This window comes from Hippocampus guttulatus, chromosome 1, assembly GCF_054856545.1.
Source record: "Hippocampus guttulatus isolate MCC_2025c chromosome 1, RoL_Hgut_1.0, whole genome shotgun sequence".
Lineage (NCBI taxonomy): Eukaryota > Metazoa > Chordata > Actinopteri > Syngnathiformes > Syngnathidae > Hippocampus > Hippocampus guttulatus.
Window position 1 is genome coordinate 12286421 of NC_141261.1, and position 23175 is coordinate 12309595.

Sequence of the window (23175 nt, forward strand, 5' to 3'; positions counted from 1 at the left end):
AGATGGTGAGGAAACAGAAATGTGTTGTTGGAGTTACATGATATTGATGAATGCGCGAACAGTGTTGGGCAGGTCGCTTCGACTTATAATAATAAGAATAAGAAAACCTTTATTGTTCTCACGATGAAGAAATTCCCAATTTACAGCAACAAAGTTATGAAAGGAAAAAAGAAGAAGAACAAAAAGTTCAGGAGCTGCTGTAAAGGCAGCCACTCTCACGGCACGATCTTGAAGTCATAAGAACATAAGAACAAAATAATACAACACAACACATAAGACACAGATAGTCAATCTTAACCACTTTTACGCTTATTCTTTGTTGTTTGAAGCAGTTATAGATTTATAGATTATTTCCAGTGACTTGCATTTGAAAGTTTCGTCTGTGTAGTTACGTCCATTTAAGTTACTTTTAAGTTGTTGTTTTTTTAAGTCAGGGATGAATTGAGTTCATTATAATTTTCTCATTTTCAAAGAAAAATGCAAAATTTGACAACCTGGAATGAGGATCATTAACTATTTAGTGCGGGGTATAATTTTAAATATTTCGACTCTATGGTGGGAGATCCCTGCCTTTGGTTAATATTTGCATCAATGGAAACATATTTTATTTTTCAATATAAATATTGGTACTGATATTTGGTCAAGCAATCCCAGACTGTACACCACAAGTACAATCAGTTGTTTGTTTTAATTTGAGTGATGACTGAATCCTTAAAAATGATCATTCCGAACCTGCAGCTTGAAGCATTAATAGCCACAGCCACAGTTTGCTTTGAAAAGATGTGCTATTTTTTTTACCAGGCATGTCTGCTTTGTTCAACAATAATCATAAAAAAAATAGATGCATTTTGCCCTTTTTGGTAAAAAAAAAAAAAAGGTTATTTGTAAATGCCTCTGTGCCCCCCCCCCCCCCCGCCCTCCAGCTACAAAAAGAATGTTGCTATTGAAATGGACATAAACCCTTTGTGGGCTATCCTTTTTCCAAACAAGTAAATACAAGAAGAATGATGAGTTCCACTGAGGAAGAAGCTGTCACAAAATAGGGCTCCGTGTTCATCATTCAAACACACGCACACACACACACACGCGCACACAGTAATTTAGGGGGGAAATGACCCTTTGCTCATTTGAAAGATATCCAGACAGGCTCTTGCAACACCTCGTCAATTAGATGCCATTTGTCTCCTTAAATGAATGACCCGCTCTCCTTTGTGCAAACACTCCTTATTTAGCCGTTCAACTGGTTCACGGCGACAGCTGCTGGTACTTCATTTATCGAGAAATACTGTACACCGCACTTGAAAGGCTCATTATGCGGGTTTATTTGCTGTACTTTTGCAACCCTCATCGTGCAATTTCGAGGCATTCGCTTGACTGCAGCGGTCTCGTTAAGTTGGTCAAAAATCATGCTTCGTTGCTCTGGTCTCCAATGGTTCTTGACTTTGCAAGTCGTATTGACAGCTGCTTTTCTGAGTGGGCGAGTCTTTAACTCCCCTCTCTTTTTACCTCTTAAATCATGAACCGAGGGGGGGAAAAATGTCAACGAAAGAATGCAATAGATGAATAGAGAGCCACATAAAAAGAGGAGAGGAAATAATCCCCAGGGTAGCACACAATCCCATAGCCGGGGTTAAGTGCTAGGATTTCAGTCTGTGGGGGATTTGGGGGTCCCCGCGTCTTTAGACCTCTGTCCCCAAAAACTGACCCTTCATCCACATGTCTCCCTTCGCTTGCTCATTCACACACATCCATAAGTGTATGTCGTCTTCCGCCGGCTCCCCCCCCCTCCCCCCCCCCCCCCTGTCTTCCTATGGTTCCAATCATCTGCTATAATCACAACGATGATATACGGGTCCCATTAAAAGAGAGGGGCTGCTGACATGCGGGACAATAGGCCCTCACAGCATGTCCAGGAAGCCTGCCCATCCAGGTGCACTTTCCCTTAGAGGCCAAGCCACTCTCCCTCCTTCTCCTCGTCTGCCTTTCTCACCCTCTCTTCCCTGTGTGAGCCCATTTAGCGGCGGAGGGGGGGGGGGGGTGGTTGGAGATAGGAACAGGAGAGGAGCAAATGGGGGATCGGAGGAGTTGTTGGGCGGGGTGAAGGTGGATTTGCAAAATAGAGATTTAAGGGAGAAGTGTGGGGGTAAGGGGAGAGGTCAGGTGTGTTGAAAAGAGCGGACATTTGAGCAGCGGGCGACGCGGAGGTAGTGAGCGCGACACAATGGTGATAATAAAAGTCTCCCCTTTCACCCCTTCTGTGCCTCTCTTTCTCTTCTGGTTGCGCACCATCTCTCCTCACCTGACCTACCGCAGCGCATCACGGCACACGGGCCACGGTGAGAAGAGGGCGGGGGCGGGATAGCTAATGGGACGGGACTGATGAGGACAAGTACAAGGGAGTATACATCACCGCTTGAAAGTCATTTCGACTGGTAACCCGCACTCGGCTCGGTATTAAATGAATGTTTATGTGCGTGCATCATTGCTCATGTTGGAGATATTTGTCTTTATGGAAGGAAGCGGGATGGCGAAGCGGTTTGTATGCTCCACGTATTGCAAAAAAGTGCATGTTTAGTTCATAGAAAAGTTTAAGTGTGGCCTTCTCAAACATTTTAGATTCAGGGACCCGTTACAGGGGACACGTTGTTTCGAGGACCAACTCAAATCCCTACCACCCATCAAACAACGACCATGTGCACCCCTATATGCTGCGGGAAGGGAGTTTACAAAATACTTTTGCTAAATTAGCAATTTTACTGCTTGTGCATATTTACTTATTTTTCTGACCACTTTCGTGACTATTTTCCCCAACAGTAAGTGACTATTGAGTTTGAACCCCATCTAAGAAAGGGGCAAGTGTAGTTTAGTGTATATGGGACTGCGATGCGGTGTTGCTCATGGGGCTGCCCCCCCCCCCGACGCAACTGATAAATTGCGAACCAAAAGTGAACTGCACTTGGCGTGAAAACGGACGCATTTCTCCAAAATTTGTAACAACACATTATGATGGAAAAATCTAAAAGCTACTTTTCTGTGATGCCACATGAATACAGAATGTGGAACAGTGAGCGCACGTGTCACGCGCTCGTAAAGAAAAAAAGGAAAAGAGGCAGTATGGAAGCAGTTCTTGCTGCATGGACAAGTGTGGGTTGTACTGAAGCCGCATGATAGAGTGACCTACTGACGATGACAGACTGGCCAACGGACAGTTCCAAAATACGTAAATCTCCAGTTATGACTGTACACAGCCAAATGCGAGTCCAGAGAAATCCACAAATCTTGACTTTGGCTGGACTTTTCAGAAACCTTAGTTTTCACTTAAATTTTTATGGGGATGGGTGGATGACAGGGCAAACCGCAGATAAATATCTCCCGTTTGTGAAATACCCGGCTATGTGATGACAAGGCCTTAAACTACCTCAAAGCACATCTAACGTGTGGCGCAGATAGTGCAATCCGATTTTGGTGGATTTGATGACAACAACGTAGGACAATCACTGTGACTCACTGTAGAAATCAATTAATTGATTGAATTATAATTATGATCATCTTAAAAGCACCACCCCTGATGCTCGTGGGTGCGATGTGCCTCCAACTGCTCATGTCACATGCGTGGCCAATTGCATCATCCGCAAGGGGAGATCTTGCAGTCCACCTGCCAATGTCATGCAGGGACCCCAGCAGATATAGTCCTTTTTCTGTAATGTTCAATACGGCGTGCACTCTGACCGCCCTGATTGGAATGCAAATGGCGGATGCCGCTAGGATTGGCCGGGAAAAGACCACTTCCATCCCACAATGCCGCACAAAGGTGCAAAGGCCCCATTACACCCCATTCACCCTGTGCAAATTTTAGCAAACTGCCAAAAAGAAAGTAAACTCCATCCTTGCGCACTTTGCACTCGGCTGGGAATAAAAATAGGGTCCAAAGTGCCAATTTAAATCTTGTGAAATGTAATGTAATTGTTATGTTTTAGTGTTAACGGTGGTTAAATAAGTTTACCCTTGAGGATCAAGTTAAAAGAAATCAGATGTGTGAATGTGTGTGTTGCATCTGCGCTGTTTGTATTTATTTATTTCTTTATTGTATTATATCATGTTCGATTACGTGATAGCCAAGCAAATATTTTATGGTCTCATGTTATATCAGCATAAGCGGGGGAGCATCTGCAGCACAAACACAGACACAGGAATTGTGTTGGAAGAGAATGGCGACATGCTTATGAACTTTTGTTCAAAAAAATAATAATTCAAGTGCGTTGGGTGCTGAAGTCGGGCTGGAAAAAATTCTGATGGGGGCTGTTGTTCTTTATATATGGGCGGTGTGGAAACACTGCGTGCATCTTTTTGAAACATTGTCGCTGCGAGCTTTCCTCGTGAAGTTTTACTCTTCAATTACACTCTGTTGGATAGAGCTTAACGCAATACCAATAATCATCTCCCTTGGATTTTTTGTTGTTGTTGTTTTGGCTTGATGTGGTCTATTAATTTCCTCTTGTGAAACGGAGTCACATGTTTTCCATTAGTATAGACGATGTCTTCCAACATGTTTCAAGAATGCCGAGCTACTCATTTCAACTGCAGTTTGGATTGTATAAATTTTTTTTGCCAGTATAATTAATCACTCCAGTAATTATCTAGTGGGGAGGCTCTCCAAGGCAAAACCAGGAGGTGACTTTTTTTTCTTCCTCAACACAATACCAACGTTGAGTTCTGATGAAATATAACCGAGAAGCCTTTCAAAGTGGAAGGTACGCCTGCGTACTGTAAATCCCGCTCTGCTTCAGCGAAGCGAGGAGGCATGTGGTTCCTTCCCTTTTCCACTGCTGTCACCAACACTTGAGGGCCACCACCAGAGGCCCGAGGGCCTTCCCGAGCTCCACCGCACAAATCCCCGCTTCCCGTCATCCAGCGGACGCCGGCGACCGTACCTGGTGCTCATTGTGTGGTCCACGTCCAGCAGGCTCGACTAGAAGCAATAACGTCTTTATGATGTCAGGTGCAATTGATGCCACTTTTGGGCAAAAAGTGCTCCGCTGCACATCCTTCATGGGACAGGGACAACGCTGGTGGGGTTCATATTGTCTTGTAAGAGAATATGCTACATCGCAATCGCAATATTTTATCCGACCTCTATTTGTAATGAAGCATGTCTCCAATTTTTGTGGGTTGCATTGAATCCAAACTCTCCCTTTTCTGGACCACCATAGTGCTGGAAAATAGTAAAGTGGTTAAACGTTTCTGTTTTATCCCCCTCCCCCACCCCCCCGCCCCGATGTCCTGCAAAATTCCCATGAATGCACGATTGTTATGTTTATTGCCGTTGCTTTGGGTGCATTTATTGTTTCCATCCAGCTTAGCGCACACAAACAAATGCATATCCGCACTCATCCAGAGGCAAACCTGCAAATGCGCTCGCAGGCTGACAAGGAGTCAAGCCGACAGGCCGTCCAACCCTTTTTTTTTTTTTTTTTTGTCCGACATTACCCGTAGCCAGTCTTGCAGAGAGCATTTGTCACGACCAATCACAAGAGCCAGTGGAGTTTGTTATTGGAGCTCCCATTTTGGGAGCGGGGGTGACGGGACGCTCCGCGGTAGGTCATGCTGACAAAGTCCTGGCTTGTGTGTGTGTGTTTGTGTGTGTGTGTGTGCATCGTCGAGCAAGTGTGTGGCACACTATTCATATTGGACCTCGATCCCTCATTCTTTTGAAGCAGAACAGATCCTCTGGATAAGCTTACACAGCAGGAGAATCATTCCCCTCCCCGTGAATTACCGACATACGCACATGATCATTTATCACTATCCTGTCTCTGCTCCTTCGTCGTGTTATTTCTTCTGTCTTGATCTCAAGCTGAGTTCAATACGAAGTGCAAAAAAAACAAAACAAATGTTTTTCCTTTTGATCTTACTTCCCCGCTGCAAATGAATGTTCTGAATTTTACTGCCTTCTTTGGGAGCTGAAAAGAGAATTTTGAAAACATTAAGAAGGCATATTAAATCGCCCAGTGATTGCACAAGAGAAGTAGAGTACACCAAACCTTGAAGCCCACCCATTTATCCATTTTCTATTCCTCATGTATTCCCGGCCACAGTTGGACTCTGGACTGGTCACAAGCCAATTGCAGGCACATGTAAAGTAGCAATCAGTCATACTTGTGTTTCACGCGCATGGACAACTTAGCATCTTCAATGAACCTAACATGTTTTTGGAAATTACCCGGAGAAAACCCACGCAACCCATGAGGGAAACATGCAAAGTCCACTGAGACAAAATAGATGCAGTACTACCCTGAAACCAGCAGAGGCGCTGTTGATTCCATCACATCTAGGGTGCAGTGCAAAGAAGATTATGCTTTGACCTATGCTTGAAAGTGTTCAAATCAATTCTTGGGAAAACGATTAGGATTGAAATTATGAGGGAAAATAAATATTCCTCAATATATATAAGTAGCCAATAAAAATGAATTCATTTTGTCATTACTGTTCCCTGGTGTTGAGTAGTACCATGTGAATGTTTGTTGCTTTTTTTTTTTTTTTTTTTTTGGATAAACACAACAGACCGAATCTCATGAAAGCCCATTGTCTCTTCGAGATGGAAATTACTGTTCTTTAATTGAAACCACACTGACCAGCAAAATCGCCTCCAATAGAAAGCAGTTCTTAAACCTGCGTTGGAATCCATCTTGCATCTTATTGAGTGAGTGAGTCACTCCTTAGACTAGCTCCCTCCCTAATCTGAACAAACGCTACTTAAAATCATAGTGCGATTGGATACGCCACATTCTGACACATGGCTTTCTTTTGGCTGTTTGTGTGTGTGTATGATATGCCGAAAGGAGGGCCATGTGGTAATGATTTAAAGTCAATAAAGCCTCCTCTTGGTCATGGAATTGCAAAACATGCCACCCTAATGTGCGCCGAAATCCTTTTAGAACCTGCCAAAGTGGCAGCAGTCCAGACTGCCCCAAAATGGTGGCCTTTTGCTTTCAAATTTAGGAGAGTCCAAGTACACGTGTCATCTTGTGTACTTGCACCTGTTCGACCTCTGAACACCAATGAATCTCCAGATTTTTTTTTTATTTCTGTTCCTGAATATTTTTTGTTGCTGATAAACTTCTGTGCAGCCTTTTATCGATATATTTTGAAAATAAGTTGTCTGACGATTGACTTGACGGTCGACTTACAGTCGGGGTGTCAAACAAATTTTAGTCGCAGGCCAATTTGGAGTTACATCTTCCCTCGGACGGCCATTATGAAATCAGCCAAGGCAATTATATTAGCTTGTTTAATATAATTAATGACTAAAATGATTACTGTTCAAATGAGTGTAAACAGGGTGACAAAATTGCAAAATCTAAACGTTGACAATTTGACATTTCGGTACAGATTTTAACAAGGTGACACAAGTGATTTGCTTTTTTGGGCCACATAAAATGACCTGGCGGGCCGGATCTGACCCCCGGGCCTTGAGTTTGACACCTGTGACTTACAGTGTGCACTCCTCAAATTTCTTTTTGCACCCCTAAAACTTTAGGTTTGGCTACTGCACCTCCCCCAAATAAATAAATAAAAAGTCAGTTAGTCTGCCGCCTCGTCTAAAGCCAACATTTGCTTCTTGCTTCTGATTTTGGCGGCTCTACTGTCTCAGTTAATGAGAGAATCTCCATAGATTGCAGACTGTACAGATGAGCCTTTCCTCTGGCAATTTGCTTCCTGAGTGTTTTGATTGACCCGAGCATCCCATCCCCGAAGGAAGGAACAAAGGCAGATTTGGTGCAAGCCTATTGAGCAACATGTGTTTACGTATCCGACACAGGAGGGCAGTCTTTCAACACTTCCCTCCGCCTTCGGAGCAGATCTCCCTTCTGGTTAGATCTGCTTGCTACTGGAAGACTTTCTCTCACAATGGCTAAGAGTATAAATTGCTCACTATTCTCTTCTTAATAATCATGTTTTGTTTTGTTTTGTTTTGTTTTTCTCCTTTGCATTCAATTTGAATGTCCTTTGCTTGCATACACTTGACTCCTTTTCTTTTCTTTTCATCTGCTGTTTTTGGATTCTGTCGGCCAGTTCTCCTCTCCTCCACCCGCCATCTCCATCAGCATCCCCACCACCACCACCACCTGGCTGGAGCTCCTATTAATCATCCTGTCAGTCCAGCAACACACACCGCAGACATGCCAGGAGCTCAGCTATACTCATTGCAACAAAACAAAACAAAACAAAAAAATGTGGCCTGTCACTGGCAGGCAACAGGAGCTGAAAAGGAGGAGAAAATGTTTTATAGCAGCCGTATTTTGAAAGAGTGATTCCCAACCCCTGTGATGTGGCACATTAGTGTGGCGCGAATGATCGTCAGGTTTGTATGGTGAAATCACCCGATTTGACTTTTTTTTTTTCATTTAACCTTTTCATGCACCCTGTAACCTGATGACATGTGTTCTATCCACTGTAGTCACCGCTGTTCATGAAAGGGTTCATTTTGACAAAAAATTGTTGAGCTACAAAACGAATACTACATACTGGGTCGTCTGTCGACAGACAGAAAAATAAAAACCTCTTTCACTACACTGAAAAAACGTTTTTGATGAATTGACTGACTTTTATTTTGTCAAGTGCACTCAAAAACAAAAAACAAAAAAAGCACTTGATTTTCAGTTGCACATGATGACAAACCTACCTGGTCGTTTCTGAGCTTTTCCAAGGCACAGCAATGATGTGCTATGTCGATGTGAAGTCATTGTTGGACACCCCCCCCCCCCCCCCGATCTTCTGCCTTATCAATGCCAACAATGAGGCGCTCTAAAACAGCCACCCTATCCTGACGCCCGGCTCCACAGGATATATGAAGTGAGAACAATTTCGATTGTCGGTCCCAACTGTTTTCCAAACATATCGGGGAGGGGGAAAAAATGGAATGCACCCCACACCAAACGCTAACTCAGGGTAGACAGCCGGGCCTTTGTTGACTTTGATCGAGTTCAATGTTCAGCACAATTGAGCACTTTGAATTTACAAGTGTTGTTTGTCTCAGTAAAATGTATGAGGCCATTCTCCCTTTTCCCTTAGAACTTCCTTTGCTGAGTGAAAGAGAACTTTCGAAGAGGTATTGGTGACAAAATTGCTGGCTATCGCTCAGTAGCGCCGTACTTTGCTGGGCGTACGCGTGCTGCCGTTTGAGGTTAAGTTGGAGTCATTTGTTGTGATTTGCAGAAATCCCTTTTTGGATTGAGCTTGTGCATACCTCGGCCTGTGTAAGCACCAAGACTGGTCCCTTTAGGCTCGAAGCTATTTAGGTCTAAGCTCATAACGCTACTGCATCAACCTTCCTTACAACTTGGTTCTGGCAACTCTGAATGGGAATAAGCTCGGAAATTGTCTCTCAGGGCAACACGAGACGATCCTTGCTGTTCCTTTTTCTCAGCACCGTCATTGTCTCGTGTGGGGGGGGGGCGCACTTACGTCATCACCCCCCCCCCCACACACACACACACATGCAAAATAATGATCACACTCGTTTTTTCTGTTGACTGCGGGATCTGGAGCGTTACACAATCTGACTGTTCAACTATGTCATTGCGAGTTTTTGTAAATCCGACCAGAGGCCTTCTTGCAGTCTTCTGACATTCGATTTCATATTTCACAATCACATTGCTCCGCTTTTTACATATCTTGCAGAATAGGAATAGGTCACGCTTGCGCGGTTGGATGGTAGCCCAGTAGCAGTGTGAGGTGGTCTCAATAGGTGCGGCACCAAATCCCAGTTCAGATCTTTACAGGAGGTGAGAACACGAATCTTGCGTTGGATTTTCTGGAGGGGGGGGGGGGGGGGGGGAGCAGGTGCTGTTTAATTTGAAAGGGACGCTGAGGAGGTGGCGGCGAGGCCACCCTCTCCGGTCTACACCCGCTGCCATGCCAAGCGGGTGTCAAATGGATGCTTGTGGGCTTGGCCCGTTCCACTGGATCTGTCGGCAGTTGTTAATGATAACATGTCGATAACCGGCCTCCCACTTGATGCTGCCTACATGAGACTCTTGTGGAGCCTGCCAAATGGTGTGTGCGAGCATGTGTGTGTGTGTGTGTGTGCACGTGTGGAGAACTCATTTGGTGCTAAAACTCCTCCACATACTGGCCTTAATCTGCAGGATGGCGCTCACTTGAGTCTCACTTCTAATTGTGTGATCATAACAGATTACTCTTACTAAGTATGATCTTGATGGCATTTTAACAGGCCGCCTGGGTGAAATATATCTGGAGGACCTGTGTGGTGCTATTTGAACTCAGCCCTAATTAGTTAGATGATAGGCTACCTCAATCTTTGACTGAGAGGCATGTTTTCATTGTTTTATTAAAGATGTAATGATAATAATAATTGTTATTTTCATTATACCGTTTTATTGCATTTATAGTTTTACTCATTGTGAAGACAATGACTACTATTTCTACCACAATAATAATAATAATAATAATTATTATTATTATTATTATTACATAATGTTGTTATTATAATTATATTATTATGAAAACAAGATTTAGCTGTAATAAATAGATTTTAAGAATATTAGTGTGTAAATTGATGTTACAAAATAATTATTTTTTTAAAAAAATATTGATTTTCGTTTGCTTTTCTTTTCTCAGGTCAAGATTTTAAAACAATGTCAATAAAATTCCATTATCGTGCCCAGAACAATGAAGGGGAGCAGATGAATGCTGCTATAAATTGAGATTATTTGGCATTTCGTGATATTTGTCCTTGCTTGAGTAATATCCAAAATTTCTTTTTAAAATTCGGACGAAATAAAAAGGTTGAAATGGGCGGGTGGTCACAGTTTTAAAACTGTTTTTATGTTTTTTTAAAATTAAACTTAATATTAATATGAACGTGATTTTTGTAGTCACACAAAAATAAAATATGTCTGAATGGTTGTGAGTTTTTTTTTCTTCGAAATCCTCCTTTGGGGGGGGGGGAGGCCTGAGGCCCTGTTGGCCTTTCCAATCTCTGTTTGTATTTGATCGGAATAATAATGTGACAGCGATTTTAGCATGAAATGTGTGTACGCGCGCGCGTAGGTCCGAATGTGTGTGCGCGGGCGCGCGCTTGTGCGCGCGTGCTCTCTGGCTGACTTGTAAAATATGACAGGCCATTTTCAAACTCAAAGATTAACATTGTGATTCCCAGTGTCCCAGTAGACAGCGTGATTGATTACATCATATTCCATTAAGGTCATTTCGACATCGGGGTAATTTTCGACTGGAGCCTCCGGGCCATATTTTAATGTGCATTTGTTTGGCGCTGCTGTCGCTCGCTCGCCTGCTCGCTCGTCTCATCGATAGGGAAATAGATGGCGACATTAACGAGCGATTAATTAAAAACAACAACATTAATGACGATGGCACTGGCTGCTTTGCCTTTTGAAAAATGATGCGTCCGACTATATTTTACACTCGGACTTTTCATTTCAGATCCCGGACTGCCAACTGGGTATATGTTGTTATAATAGGTTTGTTTTGTTTGTTTGTTGTTCTTTTTCAGAACGCTCCGAGATGCTTGTAAATGTAACCTTGCAATGAACGACTCTTCGAAACATAATTTGGATTATTTTTTATTCATTTACGAAAATAAATATTATTTTAATATTCCTAGCGCATCACATTAGATAAACGCCCTTTTCCAAGATAGTGTTTAAATGAATACAAAGGCAAATAAATAAAATAAAGTTTAAAAATAGACAACTAAATAGGGTTCGATAGGGAATTCAAAATAGCATCTTGAATGGTCCAACAGAATTTATATATATATATATATATAACTATATGTGAGATTGACAGAATTTAGTGCAACAAATAAAATACCAACGAGCAGACTTTCAAGTCGTTTATTTCAAGCGTTTACCTGACATTGTGTTTGAAACGAGCGCAATTAGAGTGAGGCGAAGAAAAGGAAAGCCCTCGGATTGTTGTGGTCCGTGAAGTACAAGGTCCTGAACGGGAAATGTCTGCGCGGGTGCGCGCAAATGTTCGTGGGAGCGTGAACGTGCTTGAGCGCGAGCGTAAGTGTGCATGGGTTCATGCATGCGTTCTGTTCCTTCGAGTCTCAATATTTACATGCTGCAGCACAAATGGGCTCTGGGCGCGCGTACACACACACACACACTCACACACACACACGCTTGTGCTTGGCTGCAGTGACGTGCGCGCATTCTGACGCCCGCGAGCGCACCTCATGTGCGGGCCTTTGCAGCGGGTCGTCTCACATGTCCAATGTGCGCCGATGTTATCTTCACTCAGTCTCTAATCCAGAAAGCCGGGGCCTTTTCCACCACGGATCAAGCTTCGGTTTCGCTCTGTGTGTGCGTGCGTGTGTCGACGTCACCGCAGTCTTGACCGCACCAATTCGCAGCGAAAAAAAAAGAGAAAATGCTCCCCCTCGGTCCCTCCTCCTCCTTCCCCAACACGCACACGCTCAACGTGGTATGGTGCAAAATAGTGCGGCGCACTCATTTGTTGCGCGCGTTACTTTTCGCAATGTCCAGTTTAATTTGGTCTCCAGCACGGAGGTGCGAGGGCGCCTCGAAATCGGATTGGTTTTTCTATTGGGGATCCCCAATTTTTTTTCGAGCTTTGCGAACACGTGTATAAGGGCGAAATATGTTTTTACGTTAAAAAAAATCTAATAAAAAAATTACTAACAACCAAAAAACCCCCCAAAACGATTAGTGACCCTGGAGTGTTAGAAAAAAAAATGGAATCGGTCGAAAGACAACAAAAGCCATTTAAAGAGCCCAAGAAAAAAAAAAAAGTATTTGCAGGATTGTCGAGGCCCACAGGGGGAGAGTTTCCCCCCCCCCCCCCCCCTCAAAATTCATGATTGTGAAACGCAGGTTGTCGGCCGTTTTATTTTGGAGCTGCTATTTGCGGTGCGTGTGTGTGTGTGTGTGGTGGGGGTTGAGTGGCGGTCGGGGGGCAATTTAGGACAATCTCCAAGGTGTAACCAATTGAATCATAATAATAATTAGGACCATGATTAGAATTATCGTCATTCTCATCTTGTCCTATTGATGTTGATGATGACGATTATTGTGAAAGACGTCACAAAAATGATGCTTGTTGGCGTAATATGTAAAATATGTACAGTATTTTTATTGTTATTCTTCAAAAAATAAAAATAAAAAAACTTTTTTTCGGGGGGCTTTGATTGTTTTCCTAAGGAAACCTCATTTATCTTGGCAACAATTTCCCCTGCACGTGTCCTTTGGTTTGCTTTGGGCTGCGATCGAAGCTTCTTCACCTTTGGCGCAATACCTGACAGGAGGGCTTGGCCTCTTTGGTTTTCGTTTGTCGTGTATGCACAATGACGCCGACGTCGGGTAGCGCAGGCACAATTTGTTCATCTATGAACTACAAAATAATAATACATCCAAATCAAGAAAGAAATCCAAGAAAAAGCAGTGTTCCGTTTGTTCAGCCTGTCCGGCAAACATGCAGTGTTGATATAGAGCCCGATGCGAATTCGAATCAAATGCAACATATTATCGAGAGTGTGCACGTGTTTTGGTTTTTTTCTTTTTTTTTGACGAAAAATGTAAATGTATCCCCTCTTCAGGCTCAGAGCAACAAGGACTGACCACGAAGCCTCTCTTTCCGGGACGCCCCCAGCTCACTCTGGCCTGCCTGCCTTCCTTCCTGCAGCCAAAAAATGAAAAGGAGGAAACACGACTCGGTCTGGGCGAAGGTCGAAATGGAGTGCGAGCGTTTTCTTGCCAAGGTAATTAACCGTTAATTGGGCGTCATTTGTCTGAAGCAATGCAATAGAGAAAGGTGTTGGCTTCATGGACCTGGCCTGCAAATATGAGTGCAACACACACACACACACACACACACAGAAAAACGCAATCACACCGGCCGCTAAGTTGGTTTCTTCTTTCATTCAGTTTGTCTAACCTAATCGATCTCGACCTAGTCAATCGATCAGGACAACGGCTCATTGGCAATCCCACGCAGTTTCCTCGCCCTCTGAAGGGCTCTAACAAAACCTTTGCGCAGCACATTAATTTTAGCATTATTTGGTCGACCTGCCTTTCTTTCGTTTTGAATTGCTCGCTGACTGGCAGAATGTATTGGAAACGCCTGTGTTACCAAATAAGTTCTCATATAATATCAAAACTGATCATTATTTTTTTTAAATAATTACGTGAGTGGGTGTGCCAGTCGCGTGTAAGTGTTGAACGTAATATTGTGATCATAATCATACCTCACGTCAATGTTTCGAACTGGTCAACATATTCCCACCCGCCCCCCACCAACATTCCAAACCAGGCTCCCGAGAGTATCTGGCAAATAATCGCTATTGATTAAGATTATTGATTAGCGATTACCGTCCGCATTTCACGTCCACTCGTGCCGGGGAAACATCCCAGGGCAATTTCTGCGCAATGTGTAGAAGCCCCCTTTGAGTATTTCAAATCCAAGAGTTGTGTCAATTCTTGAAAATAAATTATTATTATTAATATTATAATTATTATTATTATTATTAATAATAATAATAATAACAATAATTTATTATTATTATTATATATAGTTATTATTTTTATTAATGTTAATAATAATATTATTATTATTGTAGTTGTTGTTGCGAAACGCCCTTTTTAATATTCTGACTTCAGCCACCAACATTACGAATAACGATTCTTCTCGCGATAAGAGCAATACCTGCATATGCATTCGGTGTGTTGCGGTTACCGAGCAGCGAATGGATGCGTGCGCGCCATCCGGCAAACTGCAGTCGCTCCATCATCGCAGATCTTTAATAGGCTCCAACACAGAGCCGCCTTTATTTAGCCAAAAGCAGACGGAAACCATTCCCATATGACATGTCGGCTACAGGCCCAGGCACCATGTGGAGGCCGGCCCACCGCTCGGGTTCAAATGCACGATGACGGAGTTTTCTCACATTCTGCTGTATGGAACAATCGAGCAATGATAATAATAATAATAATAATAGTAATAATAATAATAGATATGTACGTTTAAATATAATCAGAATGACAGTTGCATCATGCATGCAGGCAGAAAAAAAAGACATTTGACATATTTGAAGTTAAGTATTACCTGGAACTTGGGGACGCAGTCGAAGCCAAATTGAGGGTTCATAATTCCTGCCTGCAGAACACAAACAACAAACAAACACACAGACAGGTGCAGAGTCATGCTTACGCAGCCTGTAGTCCACTTCCCTTGCACGCACTTTTTTTTTAAAAACTATGTTAAATTTTATGTATTAGTTACGACAAACCGAATTCTGTGACGCTAACAGAATGTTTGGTTTGGAGGACGAGGAGGAGGAGGAAGAAAAGGAGGGGGCACGCATGCGTCAAACAGCTGCTGGCTGCTGCATTGCTACACACGCACAAGAAATTAGCGGCGGTCCACCCCCCCCCCTCCCCGCCCCTCCGTCACCCCCAATACACACACACGCACATTTTTTTTTTGCCAGAATTGCTTTGCAACCAGTCTGCAAAATAATAAAGACAATCTCATGTTAATAAAAAAACATGAATTACATATAATAATAATAATAATAATAATAATAATAAAGCTTGACATCTTACCTGGTGGTGTGCACGGGCCGGCTGCAGAGAAGCACGTCGCCAACTGAATGCACGCCGGTGCTGGCAGCAGCAGAGCTGGGTGGGCTGGAAGCTGGGGCTGGGGTGAGGGTGGGGGTGGGGGTGGGGGGTGGGGGGGGGAGAAGGTGCGAGTGTGAGGAGAGAGCAGCATGTGGAGGAGGTAGAGGAGGAGGAGGAGGGGAAGAGATAAGTGATCTAAAGGGGAGACGATAGGACAAAAAAAAAAAAGTGATGATGATGAATACATTGGAAAGTTTTTTGGCCCCGACGAGGGTGTCAGATTGAATATGGGGCTGTGCGCATGTGCGAAGGTGTCCAAACTGACAATGCTGGTGAGATGAAGATAGTGTTGTTGCTGCTTCTGGGCTCACGGTGGACGACGAGAGGAATCTACAAGGCGACAAGATGAGATCCAAGGCGAGAGCAAGAAAACTGGCCAAAAGTAGGTCCCGCTTTTTGTTTTGGTCGTTTTCCTTCCCGGTTTGGAAAAAAAAATCAAGGAAAAAAAGTCGCGCTTCTTGTGCGTCCCTGTCCGGTGTCAGAGCGCGGAGATGGGGGGTGAAGCTCTTCCGCCGCGCTGATCAACTTTTTGGGGGGCGCTACGTTGCGGCTCGGGCTCGGGCTAGTTTGTGTGCACTTTGCGGTGTTCGCTTCCCCGAGCGAAACTTTGACGCCGGTGCTTCACCGCGCTCACGACTGCGGCTTTCAGATTCGCGCTTTGCTCTCGCTCGAGCTTTTTGCTTTATTGGTTCCTGGAAGTTACGCCAAACTCGCCGAAATGCAGACGAGTGTTGTTCTTCTTCTAAATAGAGCCCTTCCAAGTCTTGTGAAAGCACACCATTCCCAACTTGTAGAATAGTGGGCGCTGTGGTACTGTCCCACGGCGATGACCATTTCCTCACCGAGGCGTGCATTTTATTTTATTTTATTTTTTTATTTTTTAAAGGGGTGGGGGGGAATCAATATTTTGTGCGTCGTTTGTTTTGCAACGCTCTCTCTCCGTTTGCCTACACGCACATATCGCCCCCCCTCATCCTTTTAAACCCCAAGGGTACCCCCACCGCACCCCCAAGGGAGTACCAATCAATAACTCAGACAGAAGCAAACAACCACAAATGTATATATATATATATATATATATATATATATATATATATATAATTTGATATATATACACACACACTTTGCTTATAGTTGTTTTCTGTCTGTTTTCATTGGCTCTCGTGTTTCTGATATTTTATCCACCTGTTTGCTTGAGCCGTATGTGAGCATTTCATTCAAGCGACTCATTAAGAAGGTGATGACCTAATGATGATGATATTAGTGGCCTAATTGTGTGGAGGCCTGCTGGCAGCCAGCACTGTTTGTGAGATGGCATTTCAACACAGATGCACATGTCCCGAATTGAACAGAAATGCAATTATTGCAGCCTTGGATTTATTAGTTGGGTCTCGTTATTTTAAATGCTGATTGAAAAAAAAAGATGATCATTCTTGGTGCCCTGAGAAGCTTTTTTTTTCACTGTAACTGGCAACATTCACGGCATTTGATGTTGGCCTGAATGGCTTCATTTTGTGGAGCTTGTTTGGCATTTCATTCACGACTGTAAAACAATACATCCAACAAATTTGCACGTATTATTTTTTTCCCCGACTTTGTTTGTGGTCTAAATGTTATTTTCCCGTTTACCCATAGACTGAGATCAATCGTTCACTTTATTTCAAATCCCCCAGTCCACGATCTGCTGCCTTATTCTCTTATTAAGCCCCCCGTTCGCGCGGAGGCATTTTGAAAGTCTGAAGACCCAAAGAAAAGGGAAACGGCTCATTGCCGCGCTTCGTGTAATTTCTTCAACACGTGTGGAGCAGAGCGCTCCTCGTGAGCACTTAGTCCTGATCTGCAAACAGCCCAAGTTGATAGTCTGTTGATCCCGGTGCTAATGAACACAAATACCTGGCTTTGGGGAGCCCTCCTCGCGCAGCCCCACCATATCAACGAGAATGGACGGCGGGCAAAAAAAAAAAAAAAAAAACCCAAACAAAACAAAACAAAACAGAAGGCCATTTCTGCATTCAAAACGAACGAGTGCAATGTTTGAATGGGACGTTCTGAATCGTCAGTTGCGCATGCACCTCGCGTGCCTGAGTGTGACTTGCTAAATCCTTTTATTTTGAAGCAACTTATTTTCCTTGAGCTACAGTCAATCCAAACAGGCATCCTCGCCAAAACGAAAGGCCGCGATACTCCGAACACTTTTCCTCTACACGTAGCGTGTGTGTGTGTGTGTGTGCGCGCGTGCGCGCGCGCGTTTTAATACAACCTCACATTGATTTAAACAATGTTTTTGGCCCCGTGAGGAACTACAACTCAAATATTTCCTTGTTTGAGTCCTACAAAACAAATTAAATACATTTATTGATACACACACACACACACACACACACAATACAGTACTGTGTTTGTGTGTGTGTGTGTGTATATATATATATATATATATATAAATGTCATATATATCTATATATATCTATATATGACATATATACACACACACAAAGAACGGACAAAAGAGCAATAAAATGTGTATGCAAAATCTCTCTCTCTCTCTCTCACGCACATTAACACTTAAATAAACAGGAAAGTGTTCAATAATTCTGGCTGCAACTTAGCAGACATTATTGATTCACAATAGCTTGCTTAGTCAGTAAATGGATGGATGGCTTGATTATGATTTTGTGTGTGCGCGTGTTGAATGTGCACAAAAACTCCTCCCATCGCCCTCACACTTTATGAAACTCGGTGCATACTTTTACGACAGTTTTAAGCACAATGGCGATTGTTCTTGAAGGTGAAGCTGCTATCTTGAACTTCGCCCATTTGACGATTGATTTGACGGAAGTAAAACAAAAAAAAAAAACAACAAAAGGCCAGAACGTTTCCATATCCAGTGTTGAATCCTGGCTGAAAGTTCCCGTCTCTCACTTGCTCGTTTGCCTCATTTCAAACTCCGCGCGCGCACGCACACACACGCGCACGCGTACACCCTCTCCCCTCGCGCGTTTTCGGGGGAAGGGGCACTTGGCTTGTTTTGTGTCAGTAATGTAACGAGTCACTTTGATTTGCACATGATATGTTTTATATGATCAGCTTGTGGTCGCCGTCATTATAGTCTCGGATTTCACTGGTTTGGTACTGTCAAAATGAAAACCAACATGTTGCTGCATTCATGCTTGATATCACGCTGTGTGCTCTTTGTCAACATCGGCGTCATTTGGTTAGAATAGAGCAACGTTTCCCAACCTTTCTCCAGCCCAGGCACCCGTTTTACATTAGCAAACTCTCACTGCACACCACCGGACAAATATGCACCAAAGTCATTGAAGTCTGGGCCCCGTTTAGTTGAACGCAACGCTGATGTGGGCTACTTGCTGGAAGCCGTGACTTATTCCATGACAACAGGTGGATACGCAGGCTTAGCGTCCTTTCTGTTATCCAAAGGAAGAGCGTTGACTTGTTCTGCCTGTCACTATAGGGCGCAGGCTTAGACAGATGAACAAAGATTTGTTTTGTTGATCACGAAATAACGATCAGCCCACCAAACAAACGGGCTGTCTGCCAAAGCAAGCGTGTTGTTTTCATTTGTCGCCCTCGACTATTGACAAGTTAGGCTCATTTTTGGCATCCAGGACTCGCTTGGTCCGGATTTCACCGGTCCGTTTTATATTGCAGTTTGATTTATTTATGTATTATTATTATTATTATTATTTTTCTGCTGGGGTGCAGGTTCCTCATCCTGTCACATCTGCTCATGTTATATGGAGCCGATTGTGGATTTTGGGGGGCCTACAGGCTACTTCCCAAATGTGTTACCAGAGGATTTATGAAGGAAAAAAAAATCCGTTTCCATGTCTGCTGAATAAAATATCGCTCACCGCGTCCACACTTGTTGTGTTCTAGTCTGTTGGATCATATTAAACCCCGCAATGATTTTGCCACTTTGTAAATTGTGAAAGGCTCACTTTTTTTTTTTTTAAATCTTGAATTTGAGTTAAGTTTTTGTCGCGGTTCCAGTTAGTCCAAAGTCGATCTGGTGTCTGGTTCTGCAGCATATGGTCTTCATTTGATTCCCATAAAGTGATACAAATACAGATGAATTGCTTTATGTAACCATAACTTGAGATGGATTGAAAGAGCAGATTCTTCCCACTAGAAGTAAATGTCCAGGTCTCATTTCTACTCAAATCCCCGTTGCAAGCTTTTGTGGTCTCCTTCCTTCAATTTTGGTTAAATTACTGCAGAGAACAATATTGAATAAAAGAGAATGATGACTCACCTGCTCTCAATTTTGGCTCCGCATTGATTGGAATATTTTATTTTGACTTGCTTTTACAGTAGTTCTGCTTTCACCCATCCACTGATGTTATTTGTCTCCAAGAAAATACTTTCATGGTGATTCAGTCACTCTTCTCCTCATGCTGCTGCCGCTGCTGCTGCTTCGTTCATGATAGATTGGGGGACTTGAAACTGGTGACGCATGTGTCATTGAAGGACCCCCCCCCCCAAAAAAAAAGCATTTGAGACAATACAGTGAATGTCTGAACGACAGGCACACATCTACAAAATAAGTGTAAAGAGCTAGTACAAAATTTCTGGCATTAATTTAACAACAGTGTATATTTAATTTATTTTATTATCGTGGTTGAAGTTTTCAGTGATGTAAGACGGAACTGCATCTTATTGAAAGCTGTTTCAAATCCAGTGGTGCCCGTCGTTCATTTTATTTTTCTGCCCCGAGATAATATTTTGGACACTAGTGTGGCATGCGGGCTAAGGTCGGCAAGTGTTTGCACATAGCCCGAATGTAGGTTTTCTTTTTTTTTGGTCATGGTTTGGTCGCAAACGGTCCCAAAGACGTTGGCCAGACGATCACCAACAATTTTAATGGCCACAAACGTTTTTTGTTGTTGCAAAGAAATTTTGAACAAAGAACAATAATTTCCTACCTTTTTGCAAGCTTTGCGAAGCGCCAAGACATTCCCATCAAACAACATTCGCGCCAACACTGGCGGCTCAGTGAAATACAGGAAATAAGGTTTGCTAGTGTTTGCGCCTCTCATGCATGTTGTTTTCACCAATGTTCGTTCGAGGTGATGAATGATCGCAGATGTTCAGCAACAATTTCTATGTTCTCAAACTGTTTTTTTTTGTTGTTGTTGTTGCAAAGAAATGTTGCAACAAAATTGCTGTTTGACAAACAAACAACATTCACGACATGCGGACATACTTGCAAACCTCCACCGCTCAGTGACATACAGATTTTGACAATGAATGAAGAGTTTGCTTGGTAGTGATCAATTCTTTAAAAAAAAAAAAAAGAAAAAAAGTTTGCGGCTGTTGAATGCCATTCCAAGTTAAAGTTTCCCATCAAACTAAACATAAACCAAAGAGAACAACACCATATGTATTAAAAATAACAACAGAGCTTTGCCTTGATAAAGTGCAGTTAGCCTTAATGCTAAAAATACATAGATGGGCTAACAAATATAATGTGCTGGTGTTCTAAAGAAGAGATATCTGAACACGTACGGTGCAGCAACATCAGAAGGCAAACAATACAACAATACTTATCTAAAAAATTTCTTTTATTTTTTCTTCTTCATGGCCGTTTAAGCTAGGCTACTTGGTAGCGCACTGGACCAGCCATGCATCTTCAAGAGAACATCGCACACTACTAACTTTTAAGCCAGGTCTCATGAACAACTCCTGAACTGTCAAGAGATTCATAGAACATATTCTATGAATTATTAGACCGCTCTTAGAGATTTCACCTCACGTTGCTCCAAGAATAATGGCACCATACAGTATATAGTAAAACTAATGAAATATTTGGATTCACCAAAACTTCACTAGATGTTGGTTACTTTATTTTTATTTATTTTTTTTTTAAGTAGACCAGTGTTGTACATGTTGTTTTTTAAATTGAATGTTTAAAAAAACACATACGAAAATTGTTTGTTGTTGTTTGGTGGAAAAGGCTGGAACAGATTAATGGCATTTCCTTTCATCTCAAGGCACCACAATATTTTGACTTCCATGGGCAGTAAGTCGTAAAGTAATCAAAAAAAATATCAGTCGCATCCCTAATAATTAAATATATCATTTACATCTGTATATGCAGGTGTACCAAATGTGGTGGCACGAGTGTTGGTTAAATGCTTTTTGTAAACATGTTCCGTGTCACGTATCATTAAGCGATTGCAACCGATGGTCCCAATGACGCTTTTGAAAACATTTCAGCTTTCCATTTTGTGGTGAGGTCGTATTGCACATCCAAAGTAATGTGCCAATATACTGAGTGACTGAACGCACGCACGCACGCACGCACGCACACACACACACACACACACACACACACACACACACACACACACACACACACACACATAAACACGTAAACACTCAAGTTCAAGGTGACAGATTTAGAGTCAATGACAGGATTTAACCTGAATCCATCACAAACTGGTAGAGGGTGAGTGTAAATGTCATCCAAAGAGCAGGAGTCTGCAATGTTGCTGGCTTAGTGCGTGCGTGCGTGTAGGTGATGGAGGTCCTGTCACTGCTCTGCCTCTCGTTCCGTGTGGCGCAACCATGGGTGGGCACCTCGCGACATGCACACGCGCTTCCTTCTGCAGTCTGGTGCAGTCGCAAGCTGCGTATTGAGTCGACATGCAAATCCCACGAACCATTAAGCTCTTGCACATGGCTCCAAATCCCATTCATTCCACTGATACGCTGACCTCACATTATCCAGTTGGCAAATATTCCGCCTCCCCGCCTTGCTCCATGACCTCATCTGCCGTGTTTGTGAAAACATCATTTGGCAGTTTCAGATATTTCCCTGATGTTTTCTTTAGTGCCCCCCCCCTCTCTACCCTCCCTCTTCTTCCTCCTCCCCCTCCTCTAACCTTCAGTTTGGCAAACGGGGCAGAGCCTTTTGTTAAAAACAGCAGAGAAGCATTCGGTGAACACGATGCAGTTACTCAAGATAATGATGAGCAATTTCGCTGCCTGGCAGTTGACTGTCGACGACTTGGCATCTCGAAGCAAAAAACCCCCAAAAAAAACACTTGTGAGAGTGTCATCACAAACAAAATGACTCATCTTCACTTGCAGGGCGCACTGATTGTTGCTAAGCTTCTCTCGTTCTGCCTGTGAGGGTCTGGCATGGGTTTCGCACCACCCACTGTGAAGCGGTGCGCGCCGTTTGCCACACGAGGGGCGAATGAGTGGAGTCCTAATGAGCTTGTTGTTGGAGCCCTCATGATTCCCTCCACGTCGCCGTGTCCCGCGGTTTGCTCAGCATTGTGACTAGTCTTATCGGGGTCTAATCCCGATTTGTTTGGTATAAGCCAGGTCACTTTTACCCTCTTTCTGCCATTTTTGCCTTTTATTTCTTCATTTGTCCTCACTCTGCTCTTTTCATTTGATCCGCAAAACCCCCCGTACCCAATGCCGCGCTCATTCTGTCTCGGAAACGTTTTGTGTCAGT

General features: G+C 43.1%; 1 protein-coding gene and 1 long non-coding RNA gene across 7 annotated transcripts in view; one reads left to right on the forward strand and one right to left on the reverse strand.

Annotated features, from left to right (window-relative positions):
- Window positions 1-13123: 13123 nt before the first annotated feature.
- LOC147210403 (uncharacterized) lies at window positions 13124-16457 on the reverse strand. 2 transcript variants are annotated; one of them, XR_015100805.1, is made up of 5 exons: window positions 15955-16457; window positions 15612-15824; window positions 15112-15162; window positions 14713-14959; window positions 13124-13686 (listed from the first exon to the last, which is right to left on the reverse strand). It is a non-coding gene; the product is annotated as an uncharacterized LOC147210403 (long non-coding RNA). The 2 variants fall into 2 exon arrangements; XR_015100806.1 differs by lacking the exon at window positions 14713-14959.
- prdm16 (PR domain containing 16) overlaps window positions 15836-23175 on the forward strand; it is a 190887-nt gene continuing 183547 nt past the window's right edge. Inside the window, exon 1 of one of the 5 annotated variants that reach the window (XM_086110079.1) lies at window positions 15836-16071. In XM_086110079.1, coding sequence (XP_085966205.1) covers window positions 16035-16071 — 37 coding nt within the window. In that variant the 5' untranslated portion in view covers window positions 15836-16034. The remainder of the gene's footprint in view (window positions 16072-23175) is intronic. The other 4 variants (XM_086110096.1, XM_086110121.1, XM_086110087.1 and 1 more) reach the window with 4 other exon arrangements.